We start from the raw sequence: 22,990 nt of genomic DNA, 5'->3' as shown, positions 1-22,990 counted from the left end.
TAAAGCAAACAGGTACACTACTCAAAGTTCTCACCTGAAGGATTTCTTTTCATCAGTCTCCTTCAGGGATCTGTCAGAACAATATGTAAACCAAACCTGAGCTTTCTCTTCCATATTTTTCTCTACTGATTGTAGAGAAAAATTCATCATAAGTGCAGGCTGAGAGATAGTAGTCTAGATAAAATGGTGTCTGTGACATTTAGGCTTTTTTTTTTTTTTTGGTCAGTTTTGGGTGCCATAGCACCACTTCCAGTTTTTTGGTAGTTAATTAGATAAGAGTCTCACAGACTTTCCTGCCGAGGTTGGCTTTGAATCATGATCCTCAGATCTCAGCCTCCTCAGTAGCTAGGATTACAGACATGAGTTACCAGTGCCTGGCTCAGGCTATTTCTTCATATAGTTTGTTTGTGCTGGCAGTACATGTTCAAGTCCATTCTTTTTTTTTTTTTTTTTGGTCGGTCATGGGGCTTGAACTCTGGGCCTGAGCGCTGTCCTTAAGCTCTTCAGCTCAAGGCGAGCGCTCTACCACTTTAGCTACAGCGCCACTTCCGGTTTTCTGGTGGTTTATTGGAGATAAGAGTCTCACGGTCTCTCCTGCCCGGGCTGGCTTTGAACCACGATCCTCAGATCTCAGCCTCCTGAGTAGCTAGGATTACAGGCGTGAGCCACCAGCGCCCGGCTTCAAGTCCATTCTTATATACACCACTATCATATTGGTTAGCCGTTAAGGCTAGTAATAGACCCGATGATATTTTTAGAAAAGATTATTTATCCTCTGAGAATGACAGCTTTATTCCAAAATCCTGAGTCCATATTGTGATTCACCTATAAGGGACCTGTCAAAGGTTCTAAATAACATCTCTGTCACTGACTCTTCAAACACTAGTGGGTGTGATGGGCCATTTAATGCAACTAGCAGAACATCTGATATGTGTGTGTATGATGTGTCAGAATGTTAACAAGTGACAAGTGTCAGTGTCTTACACCTATAATCCTAGCAAATTAGGAGGCTGAGATTTGAGGATTATGATTCAAAGCCAGACAGAGCAGAAAAATCTGTGATACTCTTATCTCTGATTAAGAAGAATAAAATGGATAAATGAAGCTGTGGTTCAAGTGGTAGCACTAACCTTGAGCGCGCGCGCGCGCGCGCGCGCGCGCACGCACACACACACACACACACACACACACACACACACACACACACACAATGTTCACAAGTCAAAATATAAAACCCCTAATTTGATCTGTCTGATTAGTTTATGATGTCAGATCTTGCCAAAATTCTGGGTTTCAGTGTGCAACAAATCTAAATCAAAATGTAGTGGGAGGGGAGGGGGCAGGGGAGGTTCCCAATGTCTTTTTTTTTTGTTTTGTTTTGTTTTGGGGGGGGGTCCGGTTGTGGGGCCTGAACACTGTCCCTCAGCTTTTCAGCTCAAGGCTAGCGCTCTACCACTTGAGCCACAGCGCCACTTCTGGCTTTTTTCTTTTTGCTTATGTGGTGCTGAGGAATCGAACCCAGGGCCTCATGCATGCAAGGCAAGCACTCTACCACTGAGCCACCTTTCCAGCCCCCCCAATGTTTTTTGAATGTTGAGCTAATGCTGCCACCTCCTGGCTTCTTTCTAGGCTCTCACCCTAACAGTAGCCTCCTCACCTAAGTAATTCCCTTTCAACTACTGGCCACTTGTCTCTGCCTTCCTTTAGTAAAAATAGCCAAGACCCAAGCTAACTTGTGATCATGTTGTTTTAAATATACAACAGCCTATTTTTAGTCCTGGCATTTAATGTTTTAGCTAGTTTGGCAGTAATCTAATCAGAGTTATAAGGTGAAGCTCACTTTGATGGTCTAAGACCCTGTGCAGTAGGCTGATTTTTAATAACTGGCCTTAAGCTAATTAAAGGAAAATTAGCACAAGTGATTTATCCAGTAAAAAATTATTAAGTGGCTGTCACATGCTAAATACATGCAAATAGTTGTTGGTAATATTAAGATAATGACATAGCTACCCTCTTCAGAATGTTTATACTTTCTTAAGGTAGTCAGATAGATAAAAAAAGGTCCAAAGGGCTTTAACAGCGATATATGCAGGAATCTGTTGGCATTCACAGTGAATGTGGGCATCTTCTGGAAGATCATCTCAGGCCCACAGGGACATCTTTGGGATAGACTTTCTAGGAAGAGGAGTCAACTTAAAACCACTGTGGCTAGCTGGGTGCCATGGGCTTACACCTGTGATCCTAGTTACTCTTGAGACGGAGATCTAACAATTGTGGTTCAAAGCCAACATGTATCTGAAAGTTCTATATCCAATTAACCAGCCAGAGTACTAGGCTGGAGGCATGGCTCAAGTAGTAGAATGTCAGCTATGAGGGTAGAAACATCAAAACAATCAACAACAAAGCTTCAATGGCTTAAAGACATCTCAGCTAAAGAATATTGGGCTTGAATGGAGATTGGAGTAGTACAATATAGGTGCTACTGAGTCAAGTAGTAATTGGGAGCAGATGATTGGAGAACCTCCTATGACATGTTAACTTTTCATTTTATTCTGGTAAAATTTTTCTTTTTTTATTTGGTCACTTTGGCAAGAAGTGTGGAGGTGATTTGAAAAGAAAAGAACTGAGCCGGGCGCCGGTGGCTCACGCCTGTAATCCTAGCTACTCAGGAGGCTGAGATCTGAGAATCGCGGTTCAAAGCCAGCCCGGGCAGGAAAGACCGTGAGACTCCTATCTCCAATAAACCACTAGAAAACCGGAAGTGGCGCTGTAGCTCAAGTGGTAGAGCGCTCACCTTGAGCTGAAGAGCTGAGGGACAGCGCCCAAGCCCAGAGTTCAAGCCCCATGACCGACAAAAAAAAAAAAAAAAACAAGAAAAGAACTGAAAGTAGAAAGGCTAGGTGTGAGCTTTGAAAAAGTCTGTATGAACAAAATTGAGAAATGCACACATGGGATAGAGTATCTCACAGAGTGGTATTCACACCACCTGAGGAATTTATAATGAAAATTACCAGGACATTGCCTCAGCAATCTGATTCAGGAGTTCTGAAGTTTGAGAACAAGTCTAAACTGAAGTCTAAAATATATGTAACATATTTAATATATAATCACACACATATATGCATGTATGCCCCATAGTTTACCAACCTTCGTCACTAACTGAGCAGGGTAGTGTAAAGAAGGATGATTAGGAGATTTATAAGTCCTTAGTATTATCAAGTTGGAAATTAGCATGCTATAATATGGTGGCAAAATAAAAGCTGTACATATGGACATTGAGAAGTTAAAGGGAATGTGAAGTCTAGATAGTTGAGTGAACTGATGGCACCCACTTGGGAAATTACCCAGCACTGATACGGACAAAGCCTTTAATAAATAAATGGTGTCTGAACTTACAAAAGACCAGAGAGTAAGAGAGGGAAAACGTCCTAGTGTATTTATGAATCATTTGAAGATCATGTTCAGATGGAGATTTTGATAATTAGATTTAGAATGAGACATTCTACATTCCTAACAATATTCTAAGTGATGCTAATGTCCACAGATCCTAGAAGATCAAAGATAGAGTGTGCACCCCACACTGTCTTGGTTGTCTAGTACTTGGACCCCTCTCTCAAAGATTCTGATCCAGTTGGCATGAAGTGTAACCAAGATTCTCATGTAATTCCGAGGTGCAACAAAATTTCAGTACCATGGGTAGTGGCTGATCAGGTAAAGGAGTAAGATGTATCTTAATGTGAAAGTGGACAATAGGTAAAACTAGCTCTGTGAATCTCCTGGTACAAGACCTGGGGGGACAAATTTGGATTCAACAAAGAATAGAAGGCAAAGGATAGAATGTGGGGGCTTTTGCCTAGGGGTACTGAAGAGGACAAGGATGAACGCACAGCTGGATCCAGTCTTTCAGGTTACAAAACTGAGATTACAGGCTCTGCAGTTGCAACTGACAATTGTTGTTGGCTTTCCTTTTGAATATTATTGAGAAGACTTCCTTACATTTAAAAAAATGTATATATGTGTATATACATATGTATACATATATGTGTATATTATATATATTATGTATATTATATATTATATGTATACATATGTATATATATATATATATACACATATAAAATCTCCATGTGTTCAATAAAGGGTGAGCCAGGTAATCCTTTTTGTTGGTGGTGGTGGTGGTGGTCATGGGGCTTGAACTCTGGGCCCGAGTGCTGTCCCTGGGCTCTTCAGCTCATGGCTAGCGCTCTACCACTTGAGCCACAGTGCCACTTCCAGTTTTCTGGTGATTTATTGGAGATGAGAGTCTCACAGCCTTTCCTGCCTGGGCTGGCTTTGAACTGCAGTCTTCAGATCTCAGCCTCCTGAGTAGCTAGGCATGAGCCACAGGCATCTGACTCTTTTCTTTTTTTTAGTAGTCTCTGGATTTGTTGCCTAAGGCATGATGCAGTTGAACTACAGTGACCTGGACAAGAGCTCTCATTTCCAGGGACTAGTTATTCAAAACTGTTCAGCACTTGCTTCTGAATGAAGTAACCTATTGTTATATCTTTCTCCAGATATTATAACGCAAACGAATGGCGGTACTTAACAGCTGTGTCTGAATTTGAATTTTCACTGCTTTGAAGATATGAATATGAAGTCAGTCTGTACAAGCAGAATGCCTACCTGAAATTATATGAAATGAAGAATTAAAATTCTCTAATTACTTCTGCTATATCTCTATGTGAAAAAATGTATTAATGTTCTTTTTCTTTCTTTTAATTAGTTAAAAAATATTGTTATGAACTTAAGGAAAGGGAGATAAGAGATTTTTTCTTTGTTAAAAAAAAGAAAAATATTCTTCTTAAATATATGTCTAAATATGCTTCATAAAAATATGTATTTGTATTGTAAAATAATCTAATAGCTGATAGTAGAAGAGTATATACTAAAATGGTTTAACTGTTCAGAAAGAGACAGCACAAGTGTACTTGTAACTTCCTTGGATTGTTTTTTTCCCCTAATGTCTATTCTTTGTGTAGACTAAAAGTATTAAAGTTGTTGAAGTGCTAAAAGTGAAAATGCTTATGTTACAAGCTATTTTTAACAGAACTTAATTGAAACCACATGAGTGAGAGACATAATTCCAAGTGTGACTAAAAGAAACTCTATACTCAGGATTTGCTGAAGTAAGGGAATATACAATATGTACAGTCAATCATACACTAAGCATTTGCTATATTATCTCATCCCAACCAGCCTTCTTTAGCTATTACTATCTATAGGAATAATATTAGTAGTAGTTTGGTAATAAAACTCGTGGCATCTAGACATTGCCCTTCCTCTTAACACACACACACACACACACACACACACACACACACACACACACACACACACACACACACACACACACACACACACACACGGAGTAATTCTATTGTCAGTGAGTGGAAGTTATAAAATTGTTGAGTTTTGTTTTCTGATGGTTTTACTTACATTATACATAAAAGTAAGAAAGTTTCAAAGCTGTTTCATTATCAAGGAAAATCATAATATATAGAGGTAATTTGAGGTTAAGTAACCTGTATAATTTTTTTTTTATTTTTTGTGCCAGTCCTGTGGCTTGAACTCAGGACCTGGGCACTGTCCCTGAGGTTCTTTTTACTCAAGGCTAGTTCTCTACCACATGAGCCACAGTGCCACTTTCAGCTTTTTCTGCTTATGTGGTGCTGAGGATTTGAACCCAGGGCCTCATGCATGCAACGCAAACACTCTACCACTAAGCCACCTTCCCAGCCCCACTTCTGGCTTGTTATATTTATATGGTACTAAGGAATGGAACCCAAGGCTTCATGCATGCGAGGCAAGCATTCTACCACTAAGCCATTTTCCCAGTTCCATAATATTTTTTTTTGTTGGTTGTGGGGCTTGAACTCTGGGCCTGACTGCTGTCCCTGAGCTCTTCAACTCAAGGCTAGCACTCTACCACTTGAGCTACAATGCCACTTCCGTTTTTCTGGTGGTTTATTGGAGATAAGAGTTTCATGGACTTTCCTGCCCAGGCTGGCTTTGAACCATGATCCTCAGATTTCAGCCTCCTGAGTAGCTAGAATTACAGGCATGAGCCACCAGTGCCTGGCCCATAATATTTATTTTTAAGTGAGCCTTAGGAAGATGTTCTTGTAAATGATTTAGCTTTTTTTTTTTTTTTTTCTAGAGCTGAAGACCGAACTCAGGACCTTGCACTTGGCAGGCCAAGGGCTCTTCCACTGAGCTAAACCTCCAACCCATCGTAAATGATTGAATAAGACCTTAAACCACAACTGAAGTTATTTTTAACACTGGTATGTATGATGAGGAATGTAGAAAAGAACATTAATAGCAGAGCTTACACAGAAATTTAGACCTGTATTTCAAATCAGTATTCAACTTAGTGAGAAAGTTGTATAATAAAGTAGAGCTGTGATAGGCAATAGGAGACTAAGAAATTATATAGAAAGTTTGTTGCCTGCCTTGAAGGAGTTAACAATCCAAGGGAAAGAATGAGAATGAATTATTTGATAGTTGCTGATCCGGTAGTGGATTCCTGAATTGGGTTCTTGGATTGGGACTGGTCACATAAGAGGACATAACATTTGATAGTTTCATGTTACTAATAAGGAAAATATATGAGACATAAACACTTGGCCATAATGATAGAGGTTAGAAAATGATAAGAGAAAAATAGGATTTGAAGACAAAACTACTAGAGTGTAGTAATTTTGTCTTAATTGACTTGTGTAAATCTATATAATACAGGGGAGAATGAGACAGAGGAAGAAATTAAAAGAGGCATTCAAGGTTTCAGAATCAGGATATTACTTTCTTTTTTCAGTTCTAGGAATTAAATGCAGGGCCTTATATATGCTAGGCAAGCGTTTTACCATTTGATCTAGACCTTGTGATTTTGTTTTTGAGACAATCTTTTACTGTTACTTTTGTCCTAGTTGGCTTCAAACTTGTGGTTCTGTCTCTGCTTCTTGAGTAGCTAGGATTTGGGAACATGTGTCACCATGCTTGGCCTGAAATTACCTAATTATTAGTAATAGGAGTAGCAAGGGAAAGTTGATGAAGCCTGCCCATCTAGCAAATATGAGAAGTTGAAAGAAGATTCTTATTGGCAAATTTTAGGATGAGGTTGAGCTTAGATCTGAAGTCTTCTAGGCAGATTCCTTGAAAGATATTTTAAGCTTAGGCCTCAGGTATCTTTCAATGAGTCTTCCTAAAAAAATATTTTTAAAAAGTAGTTTATCACTTTCTGGGGAGTGGGGGGGGGTCTCCACATTTCTTTTTTCATGTTTTCCACGTGATCTTAAAAGTCTAACAATAGGGCTGGGAAGTTGGCTCAGTAGTAGAGTGCTTGCCTTGCATGCATGAAGCCCTGGGTTCCATTCCTCAGCACCACATAAGCAGAAAAAAGCTGGAAGTGGTACTGTGGCTCAAATGGTAGGGCATTAGCCTTGAGCTGAAGAGCTAAGGGACAGTGCCCAGGCCCAGAGTTGAGCCCCCAAGACCAACAACAACAAAAAAAAGTCTAATAATCGCCCAGAGGTAGTGGTACACATCTGTCATCCCATCTACTTGGGAGGCTAAAGCAGGAGGACCATGAATTCCAGGTCTGCCTAAGCAACTCAGTGAGACTTATTTTCCTCTTAAGGTCCAAGACCTGAACTCAAAACTCAGTACCTGCCACTTTTACTCCTTGGCTAGTGCTCTACAAACTGAGTCATGCATCCAACCCGTTAAAATAAAGTTGTACCCTGCATCTTGTGTATGTATTTGTCTAATTTGGGAAAGGGAAGGGTAATAACAAAATGTTGAAACAAGAACAAAGGATGACCCAGTGCAACAATGATACTTACAAGGCACTAAGTTGGAAATGAACTTTACAACTTAGGGGGGCAAGGGAAGGTGTAGGGGAAGAAAGGAATAGTGGGAGAAAAAGGACTGGATAACAATATTTGACAAGAAATGTATTCATTGCCTTACATAACTACAACCCCTCTGTACAGCATCTTTACCATAAAATAAAATTAAAACAAAAAAGGGCTAATGATAAAGCTTAGGGGTAGAACATTTAGCTATCATGCCTAAGGACCTGGATTCAACCCAAAACACGAGGGGTGTGTGTGTGGGGGGGTGAGGGCAGAATGCTTAACAACAGACTCAGACCCCTTTACCTTACTCCATAGCTAGACTTAATTTTGGGGATTGTAAGCATACCTCAGTGATAAAACTGACAATAGCATGAGCAAAGCCTTGGATTTGATCCCTAGGACCACAACAACAAAAAAATCCTTCATTGTAAAGCATTTAAGATTATGTGTTCATGGGCTGGGAAGGTGGCTTAGTGGTAGAGCGCTTGCCTTGCAAGCCTGAGGCCCTGGGTTCAATTCCTCAGCACCATATAAGCAAGAAGAAAAAAGCCGGGAGTGGCACTGTGGCTCAAGTGGTAGAGCGCCAGCCCTGAGCTGAAGAGCTGAGGGACAGCGCCCAGGCCCTGAGTTCAGGCCCCACAACCGGACCAAAAAAAAAATTTAAAAAAAAAAAAAAAAAAAAAAAAAAAAAAAAAAAGATTATGTGTTCATGCTGGGTGCAGGTGACTCACACCTATAATCCTAGCTACTCAGGAGGCTGATATCTGAACTGTGATCACAGTTCAAAGCCAGCCCAGGCAGGAAAGTCCATGAGACTCTTGATCTCCAATAAACCACCAGAGAACCAGAAGTGGCTCTGTGCCTCAAGTGGTAGAGTGCTCGCCTTGAGCTGAAGAGCTGAGGGACAGTGCCCACGCCAGAGTTCAAGCCCCATGACCAATCAAAGAAATAAAAATAAAAATAATGTATTCAGCTGATCACTAGTGGCTCATACATATCATCCTAGCTACTCAAGAAACTGAGATGAGGATCACAGTTCAAAGCCAACCTGCTCAGGAAAGTGTAACACACAATTCCAATTAATCACCAAAAAAAAAAAAGTAGGGCTGGGAAGTTGGCTCAGTGGTAGAGCGCTTGCCTTGCATGCCTGAGGCCCTGGGTTCAATTCCTCAGCACCACATAAGCAAAAAGAAAAAAGCCAGAAGTGGCGCTGTGGCTTAAGTGGCTGAAGAGCTGAGGGACAGTGCTCAGGCCCAGAGTTCAGGCCCCACAACCGGACCAAAAAAAAAAAAAAAAAAGTGGAGATGTGGCTCCAGTGGTAGAGTGCTAGCTTTGAAAAAAAAAAAACCTCAGGGGCAAGCTGGGCACCAGTGACTCATACCTGTAATCCAGTCTATTCAGGAAACTCAGATCTGAGGATCGCAGCTCAAAGCCAGCCTGGGCAGGAAAGTTCATGAGACACTTATCTCCAATTAACCACCAGAAAACCAGAAGTGGCATGTGGCTCAAGTAGTAGAGTGCTAGTCTTGAGCTGAAGAGCTAACAGACAGCACCCAGTCCCAGGGTTCAAGCCCCATTACTGACAAAAAAAAGTTCAGGGACAGTGATCAGGCCCTGAGTTCAAACCCCAGAACCTGCATAAAAAATAAGACAATATATTCAAATCATGCCTCAGAAAAAACAATCTCATGTCTCCCCTTGAAAACATTGAGTTAATTTTTTTTTCCTCAGTCATGGGGCTGAACTCTGGGCCTGGGTGCTGTCCTTCACCTGGGTGCTGTGCTTCACCTCTTCAGCCTAAGGATGGTGCTCTACCACTTGAGCCATAGCCCCACTTCTGGTTTTCTGGTGGTTAACTGGAGATAAGAATCTCTCAGATTTTCCTGCCTGGGCTGGCTTTGAACCAAAATCCTCAGATCTCAGCCTCCTGAGTAGTTAGGATTATAGGCATGAGCCACAGTACCGGGTGAGTTAAAAATTTAAAAAAAACCATTTTTAGCCCGGCACCAGTGGCTCATGCCTGTAATCCTAGCTACTGAGGAGGCTGAGATCTGAGGATCTCGGTTCAAAGCCAGCCAGGGCAGAAAAGTCTGTGAGACTCTTATCTCCAATTAACCAGAAAACCAGAAGTAGTGCTGTGGCTCAATCAGTAGAGTGCTTGCCTTGAGCTGAAGAGCACAGGGATAGCACCCAAGCCCAGAGTTCAAGCCCCATGACTAATCAAAAAAAAAACCCAAAACAACCATTTTTATTGTCATAAAGATGATGTACAGAAGGGTTATGGGTTAAAAATGTTAAAGCAGAAATAACATGATGTCTTTCATGCATTTTAAACTGAAATTTTCAATGGTAGATTTGAGATTTTTTTTTTTTGTCAGTCACGGGGCTTGAACTTAGAGCCTGGGTGTTGTCCCTGAGCTCTTCAGCTCAAAGTGAGCGCTCTACCCCTTGAGCCACAGCATCACTTCCAGTTTTTTGGTGGTTAATTGGATATAAGGGTCTCACAGACTTTCCTACCCAGGCTGGCTGAACTGTGATTCTCAGATCTCAGTCTCCTGAGTACCTAGGATTACAGCTAGGATTACACCAATGTCAGGCTTGAAATTTTTTTAAATAGTGTTTTCTAAGTGATTTAAAAATCATAATGCATTATATTCTATGAGCAGCTGCCTCCCAAATTTCTCCTCTTAATACTGGTTTCTCTCTGTATAGTCTACTCAAACTCTCTTAGGAATGTCTAAATAGGTAATTCAAATTTAATATATACTAATTTAATATACTTGATTTTCCCTTTCTGACCTGTGCTTTCCAGTCTTTTCAGCATTGTTATTACCATTAAGTAGCTTAAGGCAAAAAATATGTGTCATCCTTAATTTTTCTTCCCTTCTTTTTTTTTTTTTAATTTTTTTGGCTAGTACTGGGGCTTGAACTCAGAGTCCCTGGGCACTGTTCCTGAGCTGCTTTTGCTCAAGGCTAGCACTCTACCACTTGAACCACAGCTCCACTTTTGGCTTTTTCTGTGTATGTGTTACTGAGGAATCGAACCCAAGGCTTCATGCATGCTAGGCAAGCATTCTACCACTAGGCCACATTCACAGGCTCACATTGGATTTTATGACTGCATTCTCCCCTTCTCTCTCCATGTCTCCACTTCTTTTGAGTACCTGTTGCCTGGTATTTATTTTGTTGGACTGTGAGCCTTCTCACAGTCTTCCCTGAATCTACCATATTTCAGTTAATACATTTGTGTACACTTGCATACCACTCAGAGTGTTTACTTATATATTTATAAGTTAATTCTAGCTTCCATGGCCTGATTTACCTCACTGAACACAATTTTTTTTCCAGGTCCTTCCATTTCTTTATAAATGATGCAATGTCATTCTTTCTAATGGATGAGTAAAATTCCATTGTGTATATACAACATATTCTCTATTCATCCATTGAAGGGCATCTGGGCTGTTTCCATACCTTGGCTATGGTGAATAATACTGCAATGAACATGCTTATGCTGGTGGCTTTACTGTGTTCTAATTTACTGTGTTCTCATCTCTAAAATAACTTCAGTGAGCCATTACCAGTTCTCTTTTACCATAGCAGTAGCCACCTATTTGCTTTCTTTTTGAGAAAAAGCAGTGCTTCCTTTCTTACTCAAATATTTTCTCTACAGAGCAGCTGGAGTAAATATAAATTGGATCATATTTCTCTACTATTTGAAACTCATTCAACAGCTCCTATCTTTTTTTCTTTTTGCCAGTGATAGGGCTTGAACTCAGGCACTGTCTGAGCTCTTGAGCCACAGCACTACTTCTGTTTTTCTGATGGTTAATTGGAGATAAGAGTCTCACAGACTTTTCCTGCCCAGGCTGGCTTTAAACCACCATCCTCAGATCTTAGCCTCCTGATTAGCTAGGATTACAGGCATGAGCCACCAGCTCCAGGTTTTTTTTATTTTTTTTTATTTTTTTATTTATTTTTATTTTTTGGGTCCAGTCGTGGGCCTGAACTCTGGGCCTGGGTGCTGTCCATCAGCTCTTCAGCTCAAGGCTAGCACTCTACCATTTGAGCCACAGCGCCACTTCCGGCTTTTTTCTTTTTGCTTATGTGGTGCTGAGGAATCGAACCCAGGGCCTCATGCATGCAAGGCAAGCGCTCTACCACTGAGCCACCTTCCTAGCCCCCAGGTTTTTTTAAAGTATACATTTTATTGTTACTCCCATGACTCTTTTTGTGTGTGTGTGGGGGGGGGGGTCCGCTCATGGAGCCTGAACTCTGGGCCTGGTCACTGTCCCTCAGCTCTTCAGCTCAAGACTAGCGCTCTACCACTTGAGCCACAGCGCCACTTCTGGTTTTTTTCTTTTTGCTTATGTGGTGCTGAGGAATCGAACCCAGGGCCTCATGCATGCAAGGCAAGCGCTCTACCACTGAGCCACCTTCACAGCCTTCCCATGACTCTTAATCTCACTTTCTTCCTGTGATTTATGAAAATTTATGGTTAATTTGGCCCCTTATAGTTTTCTAACCATATCCAAACGATCTCTACTTCCCCAAGTATTCTCTAGTTTATGTGATCTCCTTTCTTTTCTTTAAGCAGACCAAAACCATTACTACCATAGAACCTTCATACTTTTTCTTCTCTCAGCCAGAGTGTTCTCCAGTATAGCTGGATACTTAAATCCTTTAGATTGCAGTTCAAATACTGATTTCTTAGCATGGGCCTTCCTTGACCACCCTATCTAACTATCTCTTTCCTTACTCTTAGCACCATTTGCAATATCTTGTTTATTTTCTTTCTTCCTATTAAGAACTAAGTTCCCAAGAAGAAGAACTCTATTTTTCCACACCATACCTCCAGTGATTGAAATAGTCTGAGACCTGGGGGAAGACTTCAGTGTCTGCTAAATATTTTTTGTCTTCCAGTGCTTCAAACCACTGCCTTTTCTTTTTTGTTTGTTTCATTTTTATGTTCATAATCATTAACTTAACTCTGCAGCTAGGCAGAGTTAACAATCCAGCTAAGTTTAGGGGAGTAAGGAAAACATGGAACACCCCCCCCCCCAACTGCAATGACAGCACTAAGATGACAGGATCTTGCAAGCTGCTGGGGTGGAAGGGTACTCTCCTGATAAACCAAGTCAAATGTATTAGAGTTGTCTGCAATTGGTAACAGTGACCTTCTTGCTGGTCTTACCATTCTCGGACTCAAAGCCCTGAATGACTTCCATACCGTCTTTCACCATCCCAAAGACTACATGCTTGCTATCCAACAGTCTTGACAATGCAGATGTAAAATGGGGAACCAAACGCAAATGTGTTTGGTCCAGCATTTGCCATGGACAAGATGCCAGGATGTTTATGCTTTAGGATGAAGTTCTCATCATATTTCTCTCTGAAGTGGACTTGCCAACAGTGTCATTATGGCATGTGAAATCACCTCCTTGGCACATGAATCCTGAGATCATCCTGTGAAAGCAGAAGCCCTCATAACCATATTCTTTCTTACCAGTGCTCAGAGCATGGGAGCATGAGTTTTCTGCTGTCTTTGGAACTTGTTGTGGGGCTTGAACTCTGGGCCTGGGAGCTGTCCCTTAGCTCTGCAGCTCAAGGCTAACGCTCTACCACTTGAGCCACAGCACCACTTTTGGTTTTCTGGTGGTTAATTGGAGATAAGAATCTCATAGACTTTCCTGCCTGGGCTGGCTTTGAACCATGATCCTCAGATCTCAGCCTCCTGAGTGGCTAGGATTACAGGTGTGAGCCACGGGCACCTGGCTTGTCTTTGGAACTTTGTCTGCAAATAGCTTGATGGAGATGCTGACCAAGGGCTTGCTGGCAGCAACTGGAAGAACACTGTGTAGTTGGCCATGGCTGGCAGCTGATAACTACGAGCAACAGCGTCATCTGCAAAGCTGCCTTTTCTTATCACATAGCAGTAAGTAGTTGGTTGAAAAGGTTTTAAAACTGAGGTACCCTAATTCCATATAAGTGGACTGCGTGTTCTGAGATGTTATCAATGAAAATATATTTCAGAATAATTTAGCATTACTGTCTTAGTGTTGGTGGTTAAAGGATGAAGATTCCAGTTTCTTGCCATCTTTCCTTATCTAGAACCAGAAGTGGCTTTAGTGAAGAGTTGACTTGTCATATTTTCAGAAGAGTGGTTTTGGAGGCAGTTTGATAAAGACCAGGGATTGTTAGGATTTGGGGGAGATTTCTTGAGAATGTAGGATTTGTGTTTAATATTTGCAACTCAATAGTTGCACATTCAGTTAACATAGAACTAATTAGATAGATAACAATTATTAGCTTTCTCATACTTCTTCCAGGCTGACTCCTTAAACTTAAAAAAGGCTGCTTTGGGGCTGGGAAGGTGGCTCAGTGGTAGAGCGCTTGCCTTGCATGCCTGAGGCCCTGGGTTCGATTCCTCAGCACCACATAAGCAAAAAAGAAAAAAGCCGGAAGTGGCGCTGTGGCTCAAGTGGTAGAGCGCTAGCCTTGAGCTGAAGAGCTGAGGGACAGCGCCCAAGCCCAGAGTTCAGGCCCCACAACCGGACCCCCCCCAAAAAAAAGGCTGCTTTGAAGATACCTCATCTTCTCTATGGGATGAGGCAGTAGTATGTGAAAGGAAAAAAAATAGTATACACTGATGCTGATTTCAGAAATCTTTAAATTTAAGTAGAGTTGGATTTTCTTCTATTATAAACCTATCATTTAAGTGTTCTTTGGATCTGATTTTAGCACTAGGCTGCAATATAAGGGAAATGTACCTTTCAAGTATAAAACTGAGACTACAGAAATGAAATTATTACATGACTAGAGAATACTAAGGTATCTCTTATGCAAGCAGTAATGTTCTTTCCCCTTACTATTAATAACTATAATTACCCATGAAGTAATTTTTCCCAAGATGAAAGCACACAAGGTTATTGTATTTGGAAGCTTCCTTCTGAAGAGACCTGGAGTTCTTACAGTCTTTGGTTCTATATAAAAGCTTGAGCCTGTTTCCACTCATAATAATTTGCTAGTGTAAAAAACAGAAGTTCCCCAAATGATTGATTCATTGACTGATGCATACACTTTCACTTTTAAAAAACATAGATTTGTTTTTATATAAAAATGTAATTCTATGTTATATACAACCATCTTGTTGGAAAAAATACATAGCTCTGGCATCATAATGTTGGTGCCAGAATCCAGAGAGTTATCTGAAATGTATAGGTAGATACAGTTCTGGTATTTTTTTTTTGTTGTTGTCAGTCGTGGGGCTTGAACTCAGGGCTTGGACGCTATCTCTTAGCTCTTCAGCTCAAGGCTAGTGCTCTACTGCTTGAGCCACAGCACCACTTCTGGTTTTCTACTGCTTTATCAGAGATGAGTCTCACGGACTTTCCTGCCCAGGCTGGCTTTGAACAGCAATCCTCAGATCTCAGCCTCCTGAGTAGCTAGGATTACAGGTGTGAGCCACTGGCACCTGGCTAGTTCTGGTTATTTAGAATCCCATATAGCTTCTGGAGTTGGCACAGAGGACTTTAACTGATTTTTCTATGTACTTTAAATTGTGTTATCTTCTCAGAAATACTTTTCCTATGTCTTCACTCATCACTAAGTTATTTCCTTCAAACTAGTCACTATGTTTAGTGTCTTCTCATCTAGAAATTTATTTTGTTTACTGTGAAATCCCAATGTCCAGAATTTAAACATTCTGGGGATGGGTTCCTTCCTTCCTTCCTTCCCTTTTCCTTTCCTTCCATTTCTTCCTTCCTTTCTCCCTTCCTCCCTTCCTTCTTTCTTTCCTTTTTGTGATACGAGCACTTAGAGTTTGAACTCAGGGCTTCACACTTGATAGGCACCCCTACTCCTTGAGCCACACTTATTTTGCTCTAATTATTTTTGAGTTAGGGTCTCACTTTTTGCCAGTGTCCGCCTAAACCCCGATCTTCCTATTTATACTTTGCATTGTAGCTGAGATCACAAGTGCATCCAGCCATGCTTAAGTTTTTCTGTTGAGATGGGCTATCTTGAACATTTTTGCCCTGGTTGGCCTGAAACCTCAACTCTGTTTTCAACTTTTTATGTAGCTGAGATGACAAGGCTAGCCATTATGTCCAGCTATGAGTACATTTCTTCATCATTTCTAATTAGTGCTTTAGAAACCTTGACCTTGTGCACTTGGGAGGTGGAAACAGGAGACTTTCAAGCTTGAGACCATCCTGTAACACTGGGCCTGCTTGTAAACTTGGAACTCAACATGTAGGCCATAGGCAACTTATCAAAGAGATATAAATTATCACAATTATTCTTTTACTAGGTAAGCTTGAGCTCTTAAAATTTAAGTTCTATCTGCACGTGATTGATGTCTATACCCATTGTCAAAATTAACCCTCTGGCCAGGTTCATTATTTCCTTCTATCCACATTTCTGAGAACTGCCTATCTTTGAGTGGGTGAGTGGATGAGGATGTTACAAATTTGTAGGACTAGTTTTGTCTGAATCCTGACGTATTTTAGTTGTATGGGCTCAAAAAGACGGTGAGATCATTTACATATCCTATTTTTTTTCTCGTGAAGTGTTATCCCGTTTCCTCCCCGCACTTTGTCTTTGGTTACAATTCCACCTCCTTTCCCCACACCTATACCTACCTGGAGCTAACACTTTTTATTTCATGAAAGCTCTGACCCCTGCCCCACCTGTCATAGTCTCTCTGAACATTTTTTGTTTCTGGTGCCTGCGATGCAAGCCTTTCACCCTCCAACTATATATACACACCCTCAGCCCCCCAGAATTCGAAAACAATCAGCACGAAGGGTTTAGCTATTCAGAGTTTCGCATGGGATTCTTGTGGGTTACCAAGGGAAACAGCCTGGACTTCCAGTCCCGGGCGGGGGGGGGGGGGGGTCTTCCCACAGACGAATTGCCGGCTGGTGTCAGGAGTTTTCTAGTTGAAAACTCTGAGGAGGGGGGAGCGAACGATTGTCCACCCCCCCACCCCCAACCCCGGGCCGCTGCGGCGATTTATCGGCGGCGGAGGCGCAGGAGGCCGCGCGGGCTGGGCGGAGAGTCGCCGGCCCGGCGGGGCCGTCTGCACCTCTCAGGGTCGCGGGTGAACTCAGGCACGCCACGGTCCGCGTCGTCGTCGTTCACTGCGTCACCCCACCGTAGTCCCAGATAGGCACCCACAGCCTCAGCAGAGGAACCCGTCCGGAGGGCGCTCCGCCCCGCCCGGCACCCTCGCCAGCCACCGAGCTGTGCCCTCCGCTCAGGGCACGCCCCGCCTCGTGAGCCGCCCGGGGACGGGACTCACCCGCCGGCCCCGCCCCACACCCCCGCCCGCTCCCCCCGCCCTCCGCGCGCCGACACGTGACGGGGGCTCGCCGCCAGCCAATCAACGTCGGCCTCGCCTCGAGCCCCGCCCCGCGCGCCGTGGCCGTTTGAAGTGACTAATTTCTGTCATATGACTGAGGCGCCCATGGGGGTGGCGGGGCGGCTGTAGGAGCTGGGGGCCCTGAGCGAAGCGCCCCAAAGCCGAGCGACTCCCCTCCTTTCCCCTCTCCCCCCCACCACGGAGGCCTGGCACTGGCTAGCATGGCCCCCACGCTGTTCCAGAAGCTTTTCAGCAAAAGGAACGGACTGGGTTCACCAGGCCGAGACGCCCGAGACCCGGATTGCGCGTTCAGGTAGGGGGCGCGCTGCGGGGCGGCGCGGGGGGGGGGGGCGCGCAGGCCGTGTGGCCTCAGGGGGCCCGGGAGCTCCCGGGAGGGTCGGTGGGCCTTTGGGGTTCGGGCCCCTGCGGCTGCGTGCACGCGCACGCGCGCGCGCGCGCTGGGTCCCGGGTCCACGGCGGCGGCGGGGTGTGTGTGGTTGTGGTGGGGGCGGGGAGGGGGGGGACGGGGACGTGGACCGGAGGGCCGGGTCCGGGTCTCCTCGCCGCACCCCATCCTCCGCCATGCTTCCCCACCCCCCACCCCCCACTCCCAGTGGGTTTGTTTACGTCCGGCCGCAGCCACGCCGCCGCTCGGCCTCTACTCCCCCCCTCCTCCCCCCCCCCTCCCCCCCCCCCCCGGCACCGCGGCCGGAGTAGCTGGGGCTCCCGCGGTCCCGGCTGCCAAAAGGAGAATTGGGCGCGGGCTGGATTGGACCTCAGCCCTCTCCCCTCCTCCCCGGGAGCAAGTCGCCCTGTGGGAAGGCTCCTTTCCAGCTGGGGTTGGCATCGGGGAACCGAGGTGCACGTTTGGCCCGCTCCTGGGAGTGTAAGACTGGCGGGGGGGGCGGCGTGTAGGGAACCCTTTTAGAAGAAAAGGGGTTGGAGGGGTGTAGCGAACCCAAATTGGAGCCGTGCTTTTTTTTTTTTTTTTTTTTTTTTTTTAAATCAGACTGAGCGACCTTAGTGTGATCGAAGGAGAAACGTGACACCTGCGAGGTTAGGATTGCTATTGACCAGGCTGAAGTGGTACAGAGTCGCGTGGTGGAAGCCTTGGCGTTAGAACTGGCTGTGGAGTCCCTCTTCTCCCCCCCTTTCCCCCCCCCCCCACGCTTATTACACCTGTTACGGAACAGGAGCCTTAAAGATCGAAAACGATAGCAGAATATATATATATATATTTTGGGGGGGGGTGGTAGGCTTTGTCTGTTTGGGGTTGCAGTACCTGTTGCCAATGGTATAACTCCGAGCTTGTGAGATGTGGTAGAAACTTGGTTTCGGGTGGGGGTGGGGGGGAAATCCAGTTTTTGAAACTCCATTGGAAGGAGACTATGTAGTGTCTTCCAAGATGCCTCCATACTTAAACCGCAGTGTGGAAAATGGCAAGCACCACTAGGCCAAATGTCAACTATCATTCCAACTTGATAGGAGAGGAGAGCCCACTTGTATAATAGCAGTCGGAAAAAATGAGAATCTGTGAAATTTTGCTGCAGGCAAAAGTGTGAAATGATTGTACCACACGGGTTTTGAAGGTTTTTATATTAAAAAAAAAAATTACCCTCTCACGAATGCAAGTCACATCAGGAAACAGTAAAGATATGTGGAATTGAAATACTGCATGTCGAGAAATTTTACCATAGAGGAAGGAAAATCTCAGTTTTGTACATTTTGAAAAAGTGCTTAGTAAAAGTTTTCTAAATACTAATTTTCTCCCTGTACTGAGAAGTAATTATCTTACTATGCTGGTCTGACTTAAAAAAAATATTTATTCACAGTTGTCTTTTTCTTTGAAAAATGAAAGTGAAGATAATACTAGATAATACTACACTGAGACATTAAATAACCCAAGAGACAAATAGGAAGCAGGTTCTGGAGGGATATTTCAAAGGACATTTGAACAGGCAACTATTTGTTATTTTTGAGCAAAGGATGACTTTGGATACTCAAATTTACAAGAATCTCAGGTCCTGGGTGTAAAAATGGTTTTCATGTCTATTTTTGAAAAAAATGTTAAATCTACTGTGTAATTGTGCAATACTTTACAGTTGCCAAAGAACTTTCTCATCAGTTATCTTATTTGGTATTTCATAACCTCTTTGTGAGATAGGGCAAATAGGGTATAGGTAACTGTATAATCCTTTTTCCAGTGTGGAAGCCCAATAACTGCATGACATAGAAGCAATTGCTTTAAAAATAAGATATGTGTACAAGTGTACATGAGAGGAAATGAAGACTGGTTGACCTCACAAGTCACCCAGTGACATGCAGATATCATCAGCTAAGATCTTTTTAAAAAACTTTATTGAGCCACAATGTATGTTCAGTAAAATGTAAGTACATTTTAAAGGGTACAGTTCTGTGGATTGTTTTATATATGCAGCTGTGTATTCATGACTCCAGTGAATTTTTCTTGGAATAGTTCCATCAAGCTTCCTTGTATGTCTTTGCAGTCAGACACTAACCACTTCTGCACTCAAGGGAGTAGCTGCTATACTTACTTTTTGTCTTTTTTTGTTGTTGTTGGTGGTGGTGGTGGGGCCTGAACTGTGGGCCTAGTGCTGTACCACTTGAGCCGAAGCAACACTTGCAGCTTTTTCTGCTTATGTGGTACTGAGGAATCCAACCCAGGGCAAGCACTGAGCTACCTTCCCAGCCCCTACTTACTTTTTTTTTTTTTTGGCCTGTTCTAGGGCTTGAACTCTCGGCCTGGGCACTGTCTCTGAGCTTCTTTTGCTCAAGGTTAACATTCTACCACTTGAGCCACAGTGCCATTTCTGGCTTTTTTTGAATACTTTATTGGAGATAAGAGTCTCATGGACTTTCCTGCTGCCGGGGCTGGCTTTGACCCACGATCCTCAGATTTCTGCCTCCTGAGTAGCTAGGATTACTGGTGAGCCACCTGTGCCCGACCTGATCTACTTTTTTTCATTACTTTTTTTTTTTTTTTTTTTTTGGTAGGTGGTGGGGCTTGAATTCTGGGCCTGGACACTGTCCTTGAGCTCTTCAGCTCAAGGCTAGTGCTCTACCTCTTGAGCCCAGCACCACTTCAGGATTTCTAGTGGTTAATTGTTGATAAAAGTCTCATGGACATTGCTGCCCTGGCTGGCTTTGAACTGTGATCCTCATCTCTTAGCCTCCTGAGAAGCTAGGATTACAGGCTTGAGTCACCAAAGCCCGCCTCATTACAGTTTTGACTTCTCTAGCATTTCATATCAGTGTAATCATACTTTGTATAGCCATGTGTCTCATTTTCATCAAGAATGATAGTTTTGAGATGTATTTGTGTTGTTGACTTTACTAGTACATCCATACTTAATTTCTGAATGGTATTCTATTATATGGATATACAATTGTTTATGACTCCCTGGTTGAAGGGTATTTGAATTATTTTTCAGATTTGGGCTATATAAACAATTATTTGAGTATTTGTATACGAATCTTTATTTGGAAACAATATTTTTGTTTCCTTTGGGTGGATACCAGTGGGACTGCATTATAATAACTGGGTTTTAATTCTAAGTGTTGTGAGAAGCTGAGGCAGGAGGATCTTGAGTTCAAGTCCAGCATGGACTACACAGCAAGAACCCTGTCCCCCCAAAAAATTTCCTCCATATTCTATCAAAATAGTTTCCTTTTATATTCCAAATAGTAGTGTATAAAGGTTTACTGTGGTAAGAAACATAGGACATTTACTATCTTAATCATTTTGAGTCTTGATTATGGCCATTCTTCAAAGTATACTAGCATTTCATTGTGATTTTAACTTGCATTTGCGTAAGGAGGTCTTTGGTATCATTTTATATAGTCAGTTTTTTTTGTTTTGTTTTGTCGGTTGTGGGGCTTGAACTCTGCGCCTGGGTGCTGTCACAGCTCTAGCCTAGCACTCTACCACTTGAGCCCCAGCACCACTTCCAGTTTTCTGGTGGTTTATTGGAGATAACGGTCTCACAGACTTTCTTGCCCAGGCTGGCTTTGAACCGTGATCCTCTCAGAACTCAGTCTCCGTGAGTAAACAGTATATATGGAGCCCAGGGGTGATCAGGCACAGTAGGACTCTAGGATAAGAGATAGTTTGGATAAAGAAGACATAGGAGTTCTTAAATATTGTCTTTCATGGTTAATCCATTGGAAAAGATGTCTAAGATCACGACCCTTACTTTCATGAGGGAAGGTCATGGGGCTTGAACCCAAGGTCTGGGTACTGTCCCTGAGCTCTTTTGCTCAAGGCTAGCAGTCTACCACTTTGAGCCACAGAGCCACTTCCAGTTTTCTGGTGGTTAATTGGAGGTAAGAGTCTCATGGGCTCTCCTGTCCCAGCTGGCTTTGAACTGTAATCCTCAGATCTCAGCCTCCTGAGTAGCTAGGATTACAGGTGTGAGCCACCAGGGCCTGGCTGAAAAAAGTTTTAAAGTAAAATGTTTATAAGACAGCTATGTTTTGGTCAAATAATGTCTCTCTCTCTCTCTCTCTCTCTCTCTCTCTCTCTCTCTCTCTCTCTCTCTCTCTCTCTATATATATATATATATATAATTATTTATTTATTTTTTTGTCTGTTGTGGGGCCTGAACTCTTGGCCTGGGCACTGTCCCCCAGCTCTTTAGCTGTAGACCAGGGCTCTACCACTTGAGCCTCAGCCCCACTTCTGGCTTTTTCTGCTTATGTGGTGCTGAGGAATTGAACCTAGGGCCCATGCATGCAAGGCAAGCACTCTGCCACTGAGCCACCTTCCCAGCCCCTATATTTTTGTTAAATTCCTAAAATAGAAACATTTGTTCTTGTCTGTAGCAAAGATTCTAACTAAATCTTCTGTACTCTTGTCCTTTCTCACATTAAAAAAAAAAAAAGCAGCAAATTCTTATCCAAGTCTAAACTTTTGCCACAGGTGCCAGTGGCTCATGCCTTCCTATAATCCCAGCTCCTCAGGAGGCTGAGATCTGGAGAATGGAGGTTCTAGGCAAGCCCAGGCGGGAAAGTCCAAGAAACTCTTTCTCTAAAATAACCAGCAAAAATATGACTGGAAGTATGAGTCAAGTGATACAGTGATGGGCTAGTAGCTCAAAGACCTGAGTTCAAACCCCAATACCACCAAGCAAAAAAAAAAAAAAAAAGGGTCAAACTCAATTTGGCATGCTAGCCTTTTGAAGAGTTGTGGGTATGAGGCCAGGCGCTGGTGGCTCACGCCTGTAATCCTAGCTACTCAGGAGGCTGAGATCTGAGGATCGCGGTTCAAAGCCAGCCCGGGCAAGGAAAGTCCGTGAAACTCGTATCTCCAATAAACCACTAGAAACCCGGTAGTGGCGCTGTGGCTCAAGCAGTAGAGCACTCGCCTTGAGCTGAAGAGTGCAGGGACAGCGCCCAGGCCCAGAGTTCAAGCCTCATGACTGACCAAAAAAAAAAAAAAAAAAAAAAAGAGTTGTGGGTGTGTATTGGATCTAAGTTCAGATTTCTGCCCCAGTGGCATTTGTATGTGTAACTCTAAGAAGCACTGTCATGTCATTCAATGAAGGGCGTCAATGTCGTTCTTTATGTCTCCTGCTTTCTCAGTTCAGATCGCTTGGTTTTCAAACTAAAGTTCTGGTACTTAACTGCTGAGTTCTTAAATTTCATTCTCTTTTGTCATCATAAAACCTTAGAGCAGTGCTTCTAGTTCTCCTTCTTTATATCACCTCATCTG

General features: G+C 43.1%; 2 protein-coding genes across 4 annotated transcripts in view; both read left to right on the top strand.

The window, feature by feature from the left end:
• Meikin (meiotic kinetochore factor) overlaps window positions 1-4,794 on the top strand; it is a 49,243-nt gene extending 44,449 nt beyond the window's left edge. For both annotated transcript variants that reach the window (XM_069994003.1, XM_069994002.1), the window contains one exon: window positions 4,557-4,794. In XM_069994003.1, the coding sequence (XP_069850104.1) occupies window positions 4,557-4,588 (32 nt within the window). In that variant the 3' untranslated portion in view covers window positions 4,589-4,794. The remainder of the gene's footprint in view (window positions 1-4,556) is intronic.
• A 12,564-nt stretch (window positions 4,795-17,358) lies between these two features.
• Fnip1 (folliculin interacting protein 1) overlaps window positions 17,359-22,990 on the top strand; it is an 85,689-nt gene continuing 80,057 nt past the window's right edge. For both annotated transcript variants that reach the window (XM_069993685.1, XM_069993684.1), the window contains exon 1: window positions 17,359-17,572. In XM_069993685.1, the coding sequence (XP_069849786.1) occupies window positions 17,481-17,572 (92 nt within the window). In that variant the 5' untranslated portion in view covers window positions 17,359-17,480. The remainder of the gene's footprint in view (window positions 17,573-22,990) is intronic.

The sequence above is a fragment of the Dipodomys merriami genome, unplaced genomic scaffold (genome assembly GCF_024711535.1).
Source record: "Dipodomys merriami isolate MVZ:Mamm:240054 unplaced genomic scaffold, mDipMer1.0.p SCAF_44, whole genome shotgun sequence".
NCBI lineage: Eukaryota > Metazoa > Chordata > Mammalia > Rodentia > Heteromyidae > Dipodomys > Dipodomys merriami.
Note: the sequence above shows the minus strand (reverse complement) of the source record. Positions and strands in the feature narration are given on the sequence as shown.